General features: G+C 33.4%; 1 protein-coding gene across 2 annotated transcripts in view; it reads right to left on the bottom strand.

The window, feature by feature from the left end:
* The window catches only part of MetRS (methionyl-tRNA synthetase 1), a 57,564-nt gene that overhangs the window by 13,608 nt on the left and 29,492 nt on the right, over positions 1-14,464 (bottom strand). Inside the window, exons 11-14 of one of the 2 annotated variants that reach the window (XM_069847934.1) lie at positions 13,429-13,648; positions 12,266-12,479; positions 5,454-5,690; positions 3,587-3,773 (exon numbers count right to left, since the gene is read on the bottom strand). In XM_069847934.1, coding sequence (XP_069704035.1) covers positions 3,587-3,773; positions 5,454-5,690; positions 12,266-12,479; positions 13,429-13,648 — 858 coding nt within the window. The remainder of the gene's footprint in view (positions 1-3,586; positions 3,774-5,453; positions 5,691-12,265; positions 12,480-13,428; positions 13,649-14,464) is intronic. The other variant, XM_069847935.1, reaches the window with a different exon arrangement.

Below are 14,464 nucleotides of genomic sequence, written 5' to 3'. Positions count from 1 at the left end.
GTACGAAGATAATATTAAAATGGATTTTAGGGAGGTAGGATATGATGCTAGGGGCTAGAGTAATCTTGCTCAGGATAGGAACCAGTGGTAGATTTATGTGAGGATGACAATGAACCTCCGGGTTCTCTAAAAACCATTTGTAAGTAAGATTTACTTAGACCTCATGAGTAAAAAGAAAATATCTTGAATTAGATCAAATGCTACCATGTATTATTGGTTCTGCTCATTTTGAGCAAACATGCCAAACATACAGAAAAGAAATGCTGCTTTTGCTTTGTGTTGATATATTTATTCATAAAGTGCACTGGTGATATTCGGCCGGTTCGGACAAACCTATTGTTAAATTATTTCTAGGCTATTTCGTTCATATGACGTCATTCTATTTTCGACCAATGAAGTGTAATGAAATTTTGGAATTCCAACGAATCACAGTCACACTTTGCGATAATTTTTGCAGCTAGATTTATTGCTATCAATTTACTGCATGGTCGTTCTTTTGTTTAGTCGTCGCTGTTTCCCCGTAAATTGATGATCATGAATACATTAAGATGCAACTACACGGTTAAACTTTTCTTTCAACTTTAAAGCAATGAATGCAAGATTGATATTTAATATTAATTAATATATTTATGCAGAAAAGACGACGTTCAAAACGGCGCACAATGTAGACACACAATCTTCATGCATTTTAATTGAATGTACCTTTTAAACTTGATTATTTCAATATTCTTCCCAGATTGCATGCATACGCGATTGGAATATTGAACTGTGTAGATCACTGCCTGTGGTGTAGATGCAGCTTTAGTTCCGTTACACACTACAGCGAGAATGCGTTTGTCGAGCTATAAAAAATGCTTTTGTGTAGCACTGATTGTAACGGTTGAAATAAGTCACAGCTGACATTGGTCCTGCTCCCACAGGTAACATAACCTATTAGTAGCCTATAAAATTGTATCTTGTGAATGAAATGAAACATTTAATAGAAAGTCAGATGTTCAAATTTATGTAACATCATCGCATATCAAACCCAATGACCTTGCATAGTAATAATAAGGTCTTTTCATCAAACTGCCTTCCGTATGGGGTAATAAAATTCGTGTTTTAATTAGGCCTATCTATACAGAGATGGCTTCACTGTGTAGCAACATGTCTCGCTGTGAATACATAAGCATTGGTTATAGCTGTCCCCAGTGTTACTGTTAAATTAAATTATGATTTCAGCAGATAATGAAAATGTATTTATGTTATAATAATAAGAGGAAAGTGCAGTACATGTAATTAACATTGTTAAACCTGTATTTCGCTTTTCGCAATTGGCATTACTGAATAATAACGTCGAATTTCTTTATTCCAGTAATCGATATTCATCTACGAGTATTTCAACTTCACAATGTCTGAATAGGTTAAGTATTCGTTAATAAACAATATTAACATTTTGTGATCGAATTTTAGGGATATATTATTTACATTTTTATTTTATTCACGAAATAGTCCTAATAAATGCCACTCGAGGTCTGAGATTTCCCAGATCGGCAAATCTCAGACCTCTCGTGACATTACTACAGATAATATTTGCAATTACCATGGACATATACCATATAAGTTTAACATATGTAGGTACACGAGGGAACTGGTTGTTAAATTTTTTTAATATCACCACTGATGGAGTGTGAATGTAAATGACGAAGCCAAAGTTATTAGTGGAAAACTCAAACGCACATTTAAGAAAAGAAAGCATTCAGAACTATTAATATTGATTTGAAGTGTCAGAAAAAAGTGGGCAATATAATCGATATGTCACTGTGGCCTACAGATTTTGATTATTGAAAGACATTAATTAGACCAAAACAGTGAATAAATCAATAACATCATCAATTTCAGGTAAATATACAGTGACTTTAATACTCAGGTTTTTAGCCATGGGACTTATTTCCTGTTACTCCTAGTGGAGCATAGGGCATATGTGAAACATCTCCATCAGAATTTATTCCTAGCCAGTCTCTTTGCCTCCAGTTCTTTCTCGCCCTCTTAGATTCCAACCATTTATATGCATTACACTTTCGTTGTCAGATGAGAAAATGATTTTCAAGTTTGTCGAAGTTCATATGGTGACCTGTAATAATAACATAAAAAAACTCGAAATCGACATGGAGCCAAAGTTCTGTGACCTGAAAGACTACCCATATTTTGATATCACCGTCACCACTCCAAAATAGTAACATATTTCCTTACTTGCTCATTTTTAATTTTCCATAAATTTGCAATCTTTCTTGGTTTCTAGTAATTAGACTAACATGTAATTAGAAAACCGTAATATATTCCAAATATAAATTAAAGAAAAAAATAACTGCTATCCATAGAACAACTGGAAAGAAAGAGAAAGCTCTAGAAGAACAATATTATCTGCTCAAAGCTTCTGATCAGTCTTGCACACATGCATGATTGCTAGCTTCCGTTCATACTGAATGTTGTCTCTGGATAAATACGAGAATTACTTGTTACACTACCATGAAATATGTTCTATATGATTCTCACTGGCCTTGCAAATGTATTCACTAGTTGAATCACGAATATATAATATATTACGTGCTTTAGAAATATGTACCATTCTGTGTCCTACAAAAGAGTTAACTCCAAAATCTAAATTACAATCAGTTGATAACCTGTTTAACATGGATATGAGCACTGCCTCTGAAGTATTGTGAGTACAACTAGTGCTACCATCCAATGTAAGACCTGCTCTTAACATAAACAAATATGTATTACTCCACTCATGTGTTCGACTAACCCTACTCCAACCCGTTGTTATTTGCAATCTGTTGATTTCAAATGTATTTTTCGCACTTATACGCCTCTGTTCATTGTATGCAATACTACATCCAAATAAAAAACCAATGACACACATTAAACAAAATACATCAGCTATTTATATATTTTTATAATTGCCAATTTATTTGACAAACACAATATTATTCACCACCATATTTGTTGTATGCTGTCATAACAAAATTTCGTTTGTCAATAATATAGATCACTGTATAGACAATGTCACATTATATGAGGCATTGTTTATTATTTTAAGAAAGAATAAAGATAATATGCCACGTCTTTGCTATAAATTTCGAAATAAGAATTTGTATACTCTCGAAAAAAATGAGAAGTAAAGAACTCTTTCTTTTCTTCCGCCCTTGAGTATTTCTGACAAAGTTTACATCAAGGGCAGTTTTTATTTTGGATAGACTATAGCGAATTTATTGCTCATGTGTACGAAACCAACAAGAAGTTTCGCTGTAGGATAAATCTGATGAAGATGAGTGTTGTGACAGATGAACTAAATCAATTTTTTTCATAATATGAAAAGTTTCAACAATGTTTCTAACAATACTTTTCACACACAACTTACTAAATTGGTAATCACTATGATCTTTTGGAACAGAATACCTATTTTTATCTACTTGGCTGGTTGATTAATTAACGGAACTAAAGATTTAACTGAGTTGCATTATTTCACAATTTTGTATCATATGAATGAATTTTATAATATAGTACAAGTACTGTAGTTCAAGGAAACCGACAAATTGTATACTACCTTGCCCAGCTTGTGTCCTGCAGGCAGAAGAGTTGTAAATTCGGGTATGATGACCCAAACATCACTGGGTGCCTGCAACTGCTCTCTCAAAATATCTGACGTCACAGGCATGTATGGTTTCAACAAAATGGCTAAGAGACAGGCAATGTTACAACATGTGCCTATAACTGTACTTGAACGAGATCTAAAAAGTAGAAAAATATGTATAATTAATGTAAAAGTGCATAATTTGTACAATGTGCAAAGGTTCCTAACAGTTCTATATAAAAGCCGTAACAGTTAAAAAAAAAAATAAAAACATTAATTAGTTAATTACAATATAAACAATTACCTAAAATATATGAGGAAAGCAACAAGATTAATTATGTAATTTGTTTTTGACATAACATACTCTTGGAGTGAATAACAGTCCAATACAAATCACATTTTTTTTTTTTTCAATTATATACACTAAAATTAAGTTTTAATATTTCCAATATTAAGAAATGAAAGTCCCAGGAGAACTACCATAAAAATGATGTAATTTTACTGATTCCTGCTTTAAGGAAAATCCCACTTTTAAAGAATGCATTTGAATAGATTTGCGCATACACAATCTGTTTTAGCGAAATTCCAACCTATTCCATATATTTGTGATACATTTTTGTACAAGGTAAGGGTCACGTCCCATCAGTAATAAATATATTGTGATTGAGAGTATGCATTGATATCTGAATTGAAAGTAAGATTGTAGAAATGTTATTGTGTGTTTGTATATGAAAATTGTAAATTTAATTACAGTACCGGTACTTCAAAATATGTTACTGTGATATTTATGAAAACATTACATTGTGTGTTTGCAGAAGTTAAATGACATAAGGGTGTTTTAATTTCTACTCAGCCCTTTCTTACTATATTAAATAAAAACTCTCTTTTTAAGGAACACCCACATTTAGTTCCCTAGAAATTCTTTAAAAAGGGGGTTTGCAATATTTATTTATTGATATTTATGCACCTCACGTAACAAATCAAATTAGACTCCCAAAAACATTTCTGTTGTATTACTATTATACCAACTGTCGAGCAAGAGAACAGATAAATAATAGTGAATATGTATGAAAAGCTAATGCAATCCACAAATGAGTGGTTGAGTGAAAAGTGAGCTAATGTATTTTACTTTTTCCCGCATTTGAAATTAAATTAAACCCCCATTTGAAGCAAAACATTCTTAGTCTCCAGAAAAAATCTGGAAGGGGCTTCTAGTGTAGGCGCAAATTCTACATTTCATTAAGTCTGCTACCATCACAGAAAAACTGTAACCTTTAATTTTTTTTTTATCTTGAAAATATTTTGATATTTTGAAGTGAAAATATGTATAGCCTTAGACACAAAAAATGACCAGCTGCCATATGCTAAGTCCCCTGTGGAAGGTTTTGGTTGATTCAGTAAGAGCATAGGTTTACATGTGAAGGAATTTATTATGCATGACTATATCCTGTTTTTCCTTTGTTTTGTTTATTTGTTGCTTTTTCTGTCTCTTTATAGGTCAAGTGAATAATCTATAACGAAGATATATTCAAGGAGTAAATTAGGTGCAAAATAAATATCTTTTCCCTTGTGTCAATCAGGCGCTGTCTGAAGTGGAAACAAAAAATGACCAATGTCCTGTAGCGTGAATTTTTTCTAAGGCTATACATCACAATAATGACAAAGCAATTTTATTGTAGGCATTTAACAAACTAACATTTCTAATTTCGATTGTGGGATATCCTTTCTAAAAAAAGAAATCATACAAATCTGTATGTGTTCATTATAAACTTCTATTGATTTCTGCACAAATCATTACTCCTGTGAAATTTGATAAGAAAATTACGTAAAAATATACCTCTCTGCATCATTGCCCTTCAAAAGCACCCAGGGTTGTTGAGATTGCATGTATTGGTTGCCATGACGTGAGATATTTAAAATGTGACGAATACCATCTCGAAGTTTGGCACTCTCCAGAGCTGCAATGTAGGCTTTCAGCTCCCGAGTTATCAGTGCCAATAGCGTCCACTCCTGTGTCTCAGGTACCATTTCAGGAACTTGACCGCCAAAGTTCTTTTCAGCAAATACAAGAGCCCTACAAAAACCAAGTTAATATTTCAATCATTGAATTTCGAAACCATATACTGTGCATGCCATTTATTATAATCACAGATAATGTTATCAGTCTGCTAAAGTTATCACTTTTATGAAATCCTGTACAGAGAGATACTAAAACATTATAAAAAATTTATTTTATTGGAAATACAGTACTGTAACACGTGTCTGGTCAATGTTACAATGTTACAGTCTGCCGAAGATAATGAAGAGGATGGTTTTTCTTCTCAGGCAACAAAACACACACTGTATGTGTTCAACAAACTTTCAAGAAAGGGAAGGAGGTGTGACTGAAATACAATGCATTGACATTCACCCCCTCCTTACAACACCAAACATAGCAACCATTTAGCTTTAGTATGATGGTCATGTTGTTGCAGTGAAACTATGACAAGTGTGCAAAATATATGTAATAATTTAACCCGCGATCACTCACGCTATGAAGTTCACTCTAACATTTTTATACTTTTGTTATAATTTCTTTGATTTTTATTTTGAATTGTTGTCCTTTTAAAAATACCTAGTTCGATTATTTGGCCTTGCTGTGGTGTGTTTTGTCGAGTAGATGCGATGTTTGAGAGAGAAGAAAGGAGTGGGGGAAGTAAAGGCTGACATGGTGTGTTAGTGCGAGCGATCAGATATGTCTACTGTGAGGATAAATCTAACTGCGCGAGTGATCACATGTGTGATATTACAAGACAAGACGAGGTGTAAATTTAACATCATGGCTTAATTTAATTGAGTCTAGTTTCTGACTGAGATGGAGATACTGAATACAATGAACACTATACAGCTTCAGAACAGAGAGATGAAAGTTATACTGAAATGTCTAATGAGAATGTTGGAGCTGGAAAGCCAAGAACAGTAAATGCCATTTATAGTGGCAATAGTTATATTAAGCCTATGTTTTGTTTATTAGATGATAATGATGTTTTATAAATAACAATTTTGAGTGCAGAGTTATGATACTGTATATTTGTATATTCAATAAACTAAAGAATATTAATATCACACAATTAAAACAATAAAAAAACAATACATTATGAATTTTATGATTTGTAAAAAATGTCAGATGTTAGGTTCCACCTAACAATGCAAATGATCGCATTACACAACAAAGCACGAGTAATGGCGGGTTAAAGATTAGAAATAAACTTCCAATTATTGAACATTATGACAAATTATCGAACATGAGTCAATGAAATGCAACAATGCAATTACAAATTTCACAGCCACTTTCGTGCAAGCTATTACAAACTGAGAGAGTATGCTGAAAGGAGAGAGTATGCTGAAAGTGGCAAAGAAAAATGGAAGCTTAAACTGTAAGAGGAATCGTGATGGGGAAGACAATCAAGTGGCATCAGCTTTAAAATTATGGTTTACCAATTGGTTCGTGAAAAAGATGCTTGGACTGATGGACTCCTCATGAGACAAAAAGCAGAGGAACTTGCTAAGAAAATGGGAAAAGAAAATTTTGTAGCAATAGAAGGATGGTTCCACCAATAGAAGAAACAGGAAAACATCATGTACAAACACATGGTGAGCAGAAGGATGCTGATTTTTTTATGGCAGAAAAATGGACAGAAGAGAAGTGACCGAAAATTATTTTAATAATTCTTTCAAATTGTGTCTACAATGCAGATGAGACTGGACTTCATTATCATGCCTTGCCTGAGCAAGCTTATATGTTCGAGAATGAAAGTAATAGAGTATAAAACTGTGAAGGACTGATTTGACAGACTTGTTTGTGTAAATATGAGTGGCGAAAAAGAAAGGCAACATGACAATAGAAAATTCTTTTAAGTATTGGCAGAATAATATTGTCTTGCAGTTTTATACTGAAAACTGGAAACAATTTTTTCTGGTCACTGTTATCAAAGTGTTAATGTTATCAGCAGACAGAGGATTTTTTGACCCAATGCTGAACGTCAGTTGCAGGAAGGTCATTGAACTTATTGCTATGCTCCCTCTGTATGCCAAGGGACATGACATCTTGTCACTATGTAGAGACTGAAAATCCGCTGTCTGGTTATCAGATTCAAAAGTCATAATAAGCGGCAAGCACTGTAACAGCTTCATAGTGCTAGAGAAAAATGAAGTTAATTACAAAACATGATGATTATTTACTTAGTTTCCGTAATGTGGAATTAACATAAATTAGTAAAATTCCTAAACATTACTGAAATGATCATACAGAATGATGATAAACTATGACATGCCTTAAAATAGCTATATACGTTTTTTAATATAGTAAAAAAAAACAGCGAGTTATTGCTCCAACTCAAATAAATGCCATATAATAGTCAAAGTGAAAAGGGAAGAGGGTTGAATAACGTTAACATAAATGTTTCTTTGCATTCCAGTATAACATTGTTTCAAACTTTGAGCAGCTATGCACTTAATCTTTATGTGCTATGCTACTACGCAGTTTTATTTATTTATTCAATCTGAATCTGTCTTTAAATCTAAATTGAAACGGATCTGGAGGACACACTTTGTAGTGATGTCAATAGAATTTCATTTCATTTCATCCATTATGTTGCAGTGGAAAGGAATCCAATAAAGAACCATTGTACTGTATCTTTTGTAATTAATTAAGAGACTTACAAAAGAACGAAGTTCTTGTACTTTGGAAGGTGTTTGTTGGTATATGAGCTGATGCAGTGCTGTACATAATGTTTCAACTTCAGTATCAATAAGGTTTTATTGTTACATCAACGTGGTATATAAAAAGTGAGAGTAAATTCGTAAAGAGTTTCTGCTCCTGCATTCTGTATCTCTCTAAATTTTGAACTACTGGTATATATGTGCTGTCATTGGGATAATAAATATGTTGAATACATAATCTCTATTTTGGGTAGTAGGAATAAATGTAGGCTTGGTTCTGATTTTATTTGATTAAAGTTAGAATCATGTGATCCTTAACATAACACATCGTTGGTTTACAAGCAAAACACATTAAGTAGAAAATATTACTTTTGAGAAAAAGGCGTACATAATGTATGTGTATAAACTTAAGAGTTGGAGAATTATACACATAAAGAGAAACAACTTACTAAAAATAATATTTTGAGGATTCAGTTTTATCAAGAGTTTCAAAATGCCTTTTTCTCGGAAGTAATATTTTTATAGCCCTTCAAATAGCTCAAGACATCACATCGAAATATTGGGAAGCACGAAGGAGAATGACTTCATTGTTAAATCAAGAGTATTAGATACAGTACATAGATACATACATACATACATATATATTTTTTTTACTTAATGTGCTTTGCTTGTAAGCTGACGACATGTTCATAATGTGTTCTACACAGTTTCATTGATTGAAAGGTTATACAGCATAATATCATTTCTGGAGCTCTTTAAAAATTAATCTTTATGTATTCTATTCAAATATTTTGGAGCAACAGTAACAAATATAAATGACATTCGGGAGGAAATTAAACGCAGAATAAATATGGGAAATGCCTGTTATTATTCGGTTGAGAAGCTTTTGTCATCTAGTCTGCTGTCAAAAAAGTGAAAGTTAGAATTTATAAAACAATTATATTATCTGTTGTTCTATATGGTTGTGAAACTTGGACTCTCACTTTGAGAGAGGAACAGAGATTAAGGGTGTTTGAGAATAAGGTTCTTAGGAAAATATTTGGGGCTAAGAGGGATGAAGTTACAGGAGAATGGAGAAAGTTACACAATGCAGAACTGCACGCATTGTATTCTTCACCTGACATAATTAGGAACATTAAATCCAGACGTTTGAGATGGGCAGGGCAAGTAGCACATATGGGTGAATCCAGAAATGCTTATAGAGTGTTAGTTGGGAGGCCAGAGGGAATAAGACCTTTGGGGGGGGCCGAGATGTAGATGGGACAATAATATTAAAATGGATTTGAGGGAGGTGGGATATGATGGTAGGGACTGGATTAATCTTGCTCAGGATAGGGACCGATGGCGGGCTTATGTCAGGGTGGCAATGAACCTCTGGTTCCTTAAAAGCCATAAGTAAGTAAGTATTCTAAAATATCATTCACTGAAATAAGCTAATAGCAAGCTGGTAATTTCATACAGTTTGAGATATAGGTTTTGAATCCATTGTAAAATACCGTATAGTAAAATGACTGCCTTTTAAACTGAAGTGTGTTTATGTTCAAAGGAAGTGGTACACTTCATTTCAGTAATGATTCGGATTTCAACTTGGACATGGTGACAAGGACTTCAGATTCTGAAGAAGGAAGAGGGCAGAATGTCAGGCATAGATAAAAATATGACCTTTTTTTTATATCACTCCTACGAACATACTTTCTTTGTAGATTTGATACAAATGCGTATTACATTCTCCAGCAAAATTATGATGCACTTTGTATTTGATGGTGTGTTATAATCGAGTAAATACAGTATTAATTTGTTCTTTACAAACGATCATACAGCAGTAAATGTCAACATACATATCCGTAAAATATTAATTTGCTGACAATGACAGGAGGAGTTAATTTATCAAATACTACATCTTTTTATTAATAAATTTCACATGAAGAACTCTGACATAAAATAACAAATGAAGAGAACTCGCGAAAAACAAAGACAGAATTAAGGGTGATGTCATTATCTACTTCAGTACCGGTACATTACTGCAAAATTTATTGCTATTCCTGATAAAAAAGTAGGAAAGATTGACTTATCCATGGTGATAATTTGATCAACAAGATCTCCCAGCTAGGTCCAATGGACCCGTCGACCAACAGCAGGTGTGGTCCTCCAGACATTCTGGGGGTTGTGTGTGAATGAAGTAGCCACCAAAACGTTAAAATATGGTGTTCACTTAAATCGGCTACAACTTGCCATTTTCACTCCAAAATTCTTGGAGTTATTTTCGACAGTAAGTTAACATGGAGCAACCATTTGAAATACATTTCTAAAAAAGCTCGTAAAAGATTCTCCCTTCTAAAAAGACTAGCAGGAAAAAAATGGGGATGCTCTAGGAATACTTTGAACACTACATACAAAATGTATATACAGCCAGTGCTGACATACTGCGGAGAAATTTTAATTACTTCACCTTTCATAAACGAAATAGAATATGTTCAAGCTCTCAGACTCATTACTGGTGGAATCAAAACAACTCCAATAGATTCTATGAGATTCCTCACTAATATTAACAGCATCAAAATGACAATAGAAGAAAAAGTGCTGATTCAATATGAAAAACTCATCAGATTACCAGGAAACAATTGGCATTCATACAGTCCTCTCTGTAGATTGAAAACTCAAAAAAGTTTCATATCCATTGTTCAAGAATTAAAACAGAAAATCAATATCCCGAATTTAAAAGAAAACTTACAAATTAAACCAAACCCTTTAACTCTATTAAATATAGAATATAATCTAAATTTAACAGAAGAAATACTGAAATCAGAAGTAAATACTGAAATACTGAAACAATTATCTTTAGAGACAATTAATATTAGCCACAAAACTGGCTTCATTTATACACCGACGGATCCTTGATGTCCAGAGAACAAGGTGCCGGTGCAGGTGTTACATGCTGTCTCTTCTCACTTTATAGATCTCTTGGATATGGAACAAGTTTTGATGGCGAAATCATTACAATGAGTGAAAGTCTCAGGAATCTTCTATGCCACATCAATAAATTTAGGAATGCAGTTATATTGGCAGACTCCAAAGCAGCTATTCTATCAATGGTCTCTAAACACACACCTTCATCTCAAACAGCAGAAATAACTAAAATGCTCTCTCAATTAATATCACTCAATAAACGAACTGTATTCCAATGGATACCATCCCATTGTGGAATCCTGGGAAACGAGAATGCGGATGCTTTAGCAAAGAAGGGCAGCACTGCTACTTACAGACCTGTTACTAAATCTACGTATTACTCTGTGAAAAGATTTATTAAATCTACATATTTAGACTTCAACAAACAAAATTTGATAACACAATCCCAAGGGAAAAAATGGAACTCTCTGCATCAAAATCCACAGTTAATTCCCGATTTACCACGAAAATCGTCTGTAGCAGCATTTAGATTGGCAACAGGCCATGATTGTTTCGCCAAATATCTGCATAGTATTGGAATATATCAGTCCCCTAACTGCCCATTGTGCAACTCAAACCAAGAAATGGATTCGGAACACCTCAAAATCTGTGCTTCAGTGGCTGGTCATGATAATATCTTTGAAAAATATTGGAGTGCAAGAGATCAAATGACTATTGTCAAATGCCTGGCATTAGAAAACAAACAACAACAACATGGTGATAACTATCCTTTACCAGTTTTGATAAGAAAAACACCAAAATTTGCAGTACTATACTGAATTAGATGATGGCATCACCCTTAAGGAAATTGTGACTTTTATTGTTTCTCCCGTGTCCTCTTCAAATATTATAAGACTATGCCAGAAATATTTTATTTAATTTTGCTTCAACTACATAAATTAATACATGTTGGTTGTGATTTAGAAACTGACATTTCAGAATAATTATTCAACATTTTTATGATTGAAGTTTTAAGAGAAGAAATGTTCTAATTCTCCTTACCTGTTGACGAAATTACCCAGATTGTTCAGCAACTCAGAGTTGTTCTTTGTAGCCAAATCTACCCAGCTAAAATTAGAATCTTGAGATTCTGGTCGGACATACAAGAGATAGAAACGCCATACATCTGATGGAATGCCTGTCTCCTTTGCATCATTACCAAAAACTCCAACACCTCTGCTCTTTGAGAACTTTTCATCTTCATAATTCAGGAATTCTGTAACATTAAGGCAAAATATATTTTGCCTCAAAGATGCTAATGTTAATTTTATTTTACACATTAAAAATTATATTTTCTTTCTTATTTAGAAAAATACACCCATATTTTTTATGTCAATCAGAAATTATCTATTAATTTACAGCAGGAAATCTATAAACAAAATACAAATAAGGAAAAAAAAAAAAAAAAAGCTCTAAAGGCGTATATAAAAGTAAAGTGTCAGTATGCAAGCCATTTAGAGCTTCAATGCTTTCTGGACAATGATGCTACAAGGTGATGATTTGGTTAACACCTCCAAAAAAGAAATTACGCTATTTTCTGTCTGCTTAGGGTCCTGTATCTGATGTCATTGAGTTCTCTTTCTCCTAGACTTTTACAAGTTATAAGATTTCCTTAGAAGATATTTAATACTTCTTCATCAAATGGGAACACTTTGATTTCATGTGTAATCAATGGGAGCAGAACATTTCAGAGCCTGAGTAAGGTATATTTTTAAATAATGCCAATTTTATCTTATTCTAAATATTTATTAAATTTGTAACTTAAGTTAAAATTGCACGAAAGACTGTACAAATTTCCACATAGAGAAACGATATACAGTATAACATATTAAAGCATAAATTTACTTTTACTTATCTTCAAACAGTTGTGAACTTTCTTCATACACCATTTCTCGTGAAAAACAACAACTGAATAGACTACAGTGGACTATAGTGGACTTTATGTTGTCAGCAAACAGCTGGATACATTAAGAAGATTGATACTTTCTTCATACACAGTGACACAGGAAAGTGGCATTCCTAACATTCCTTAAATTTGTCTCTGGAAGGTGACAAATGACCACTATTCCCGGCAGGGAGATAGGAGGACACAAACAGAGATTTTAAGCTACAACTCTTTCCTCTTCTTCACAAACTTGGTTACTTCAACAAACATTCGAGCTTACCTGTAGCCATGATGTAACTGACAAGTGTATAGTTTCTATTGGCTCCCAACAAAGTTGATGGAAACATTACTGAGTGGAAAGGAACGTTATCCTTGCCAATGAAATTATAGTATGACACAGTTGTTGTTCTTTCAGGTCTCCACCATTTCTCCCAGTGTTCACTATATCTCTTTGTTATGCTCATGTAGCCAAATGGAGCATCAAACCAAACATAAAATACCTGTTAAAACAGATACTAAATTAAACATTTATCTATAAACTGCTCTAAAAACCAAACCAAAAATGTAAAACATATGTACACAAAAATCAGGAATTTGTTTCCATATCACATCAACAAGCACAAGAAAATAGAAATGAGCCACTACTGTAGCTCATGCTGATCCGAAGATTCAAGCATGAGTCTTATTTCTGCTAGGGCTGATTATCTGGTTGGGTTTTTCTTTCGAGGTTTTCCCTCAATTGCAAGGCGAATATCAGGTAATCTATGGTAAATTCTCAGCCCCATCTCGCCAAATACCATATTGCTATCATGAATTCCATCGACGCTAAATAACCTAGTAGTTCATACAGCACCATTAAATAACCCAGTAAAAAAAAAATTGAATGTGTTTTGTTATTTTTCAGTTGTCTTTACCGGCTGCCCTGTAGTATACATTTTTTCTTGCTTATCAGTAAAACTGAGTTTCATAAGTGCTTTTACAATGCAAAAATATTCTTTATGTAATACCAGTACAGTATTTTCCTTTGTTCCTGACAAATATCGTACTTACTCGCATAATGGGCGCACTTTTTTCTTTAGATTTCTATAACAAAAAACTAGGGTGCATCCTTTATGCGAGGAAAAAATTTTAGTGGAAGTGGGGGGGGGGGGGGGGAGGACACGTATGAAAGGTATGCCAGCTCGAATGCTGAAATAATCGATAGAATACATAATGATATATGGGCAGCAACTAATTTATATATCAATTGCATCGCACTAAAGATGATCGATAGCAGCAGTTGTATAAACAGATGATAACTTGTAACAATGAATACA

The sequence above is a fragment of the Periplaneta americana genome, chromosome 15 (genome assembly GCF_040183065.1).
Source record: "Periplaneta americana isolate PAMFEO1 chromosome 15, P.americana_PAMFEO1_priV1, whole genome shotgun sequence".
Lineage (NCBI taxonomy): Eukaryota > Metazoa > Arthropoda > Insecta > Blattodea > Blattidae > Periplaneta > Periplaneta americana.
The sequence above is the reverse complement of the archived record's forward strand: the minus strand, read 5'-3'. Positions and strand labels throughout refer to the sequence as shown.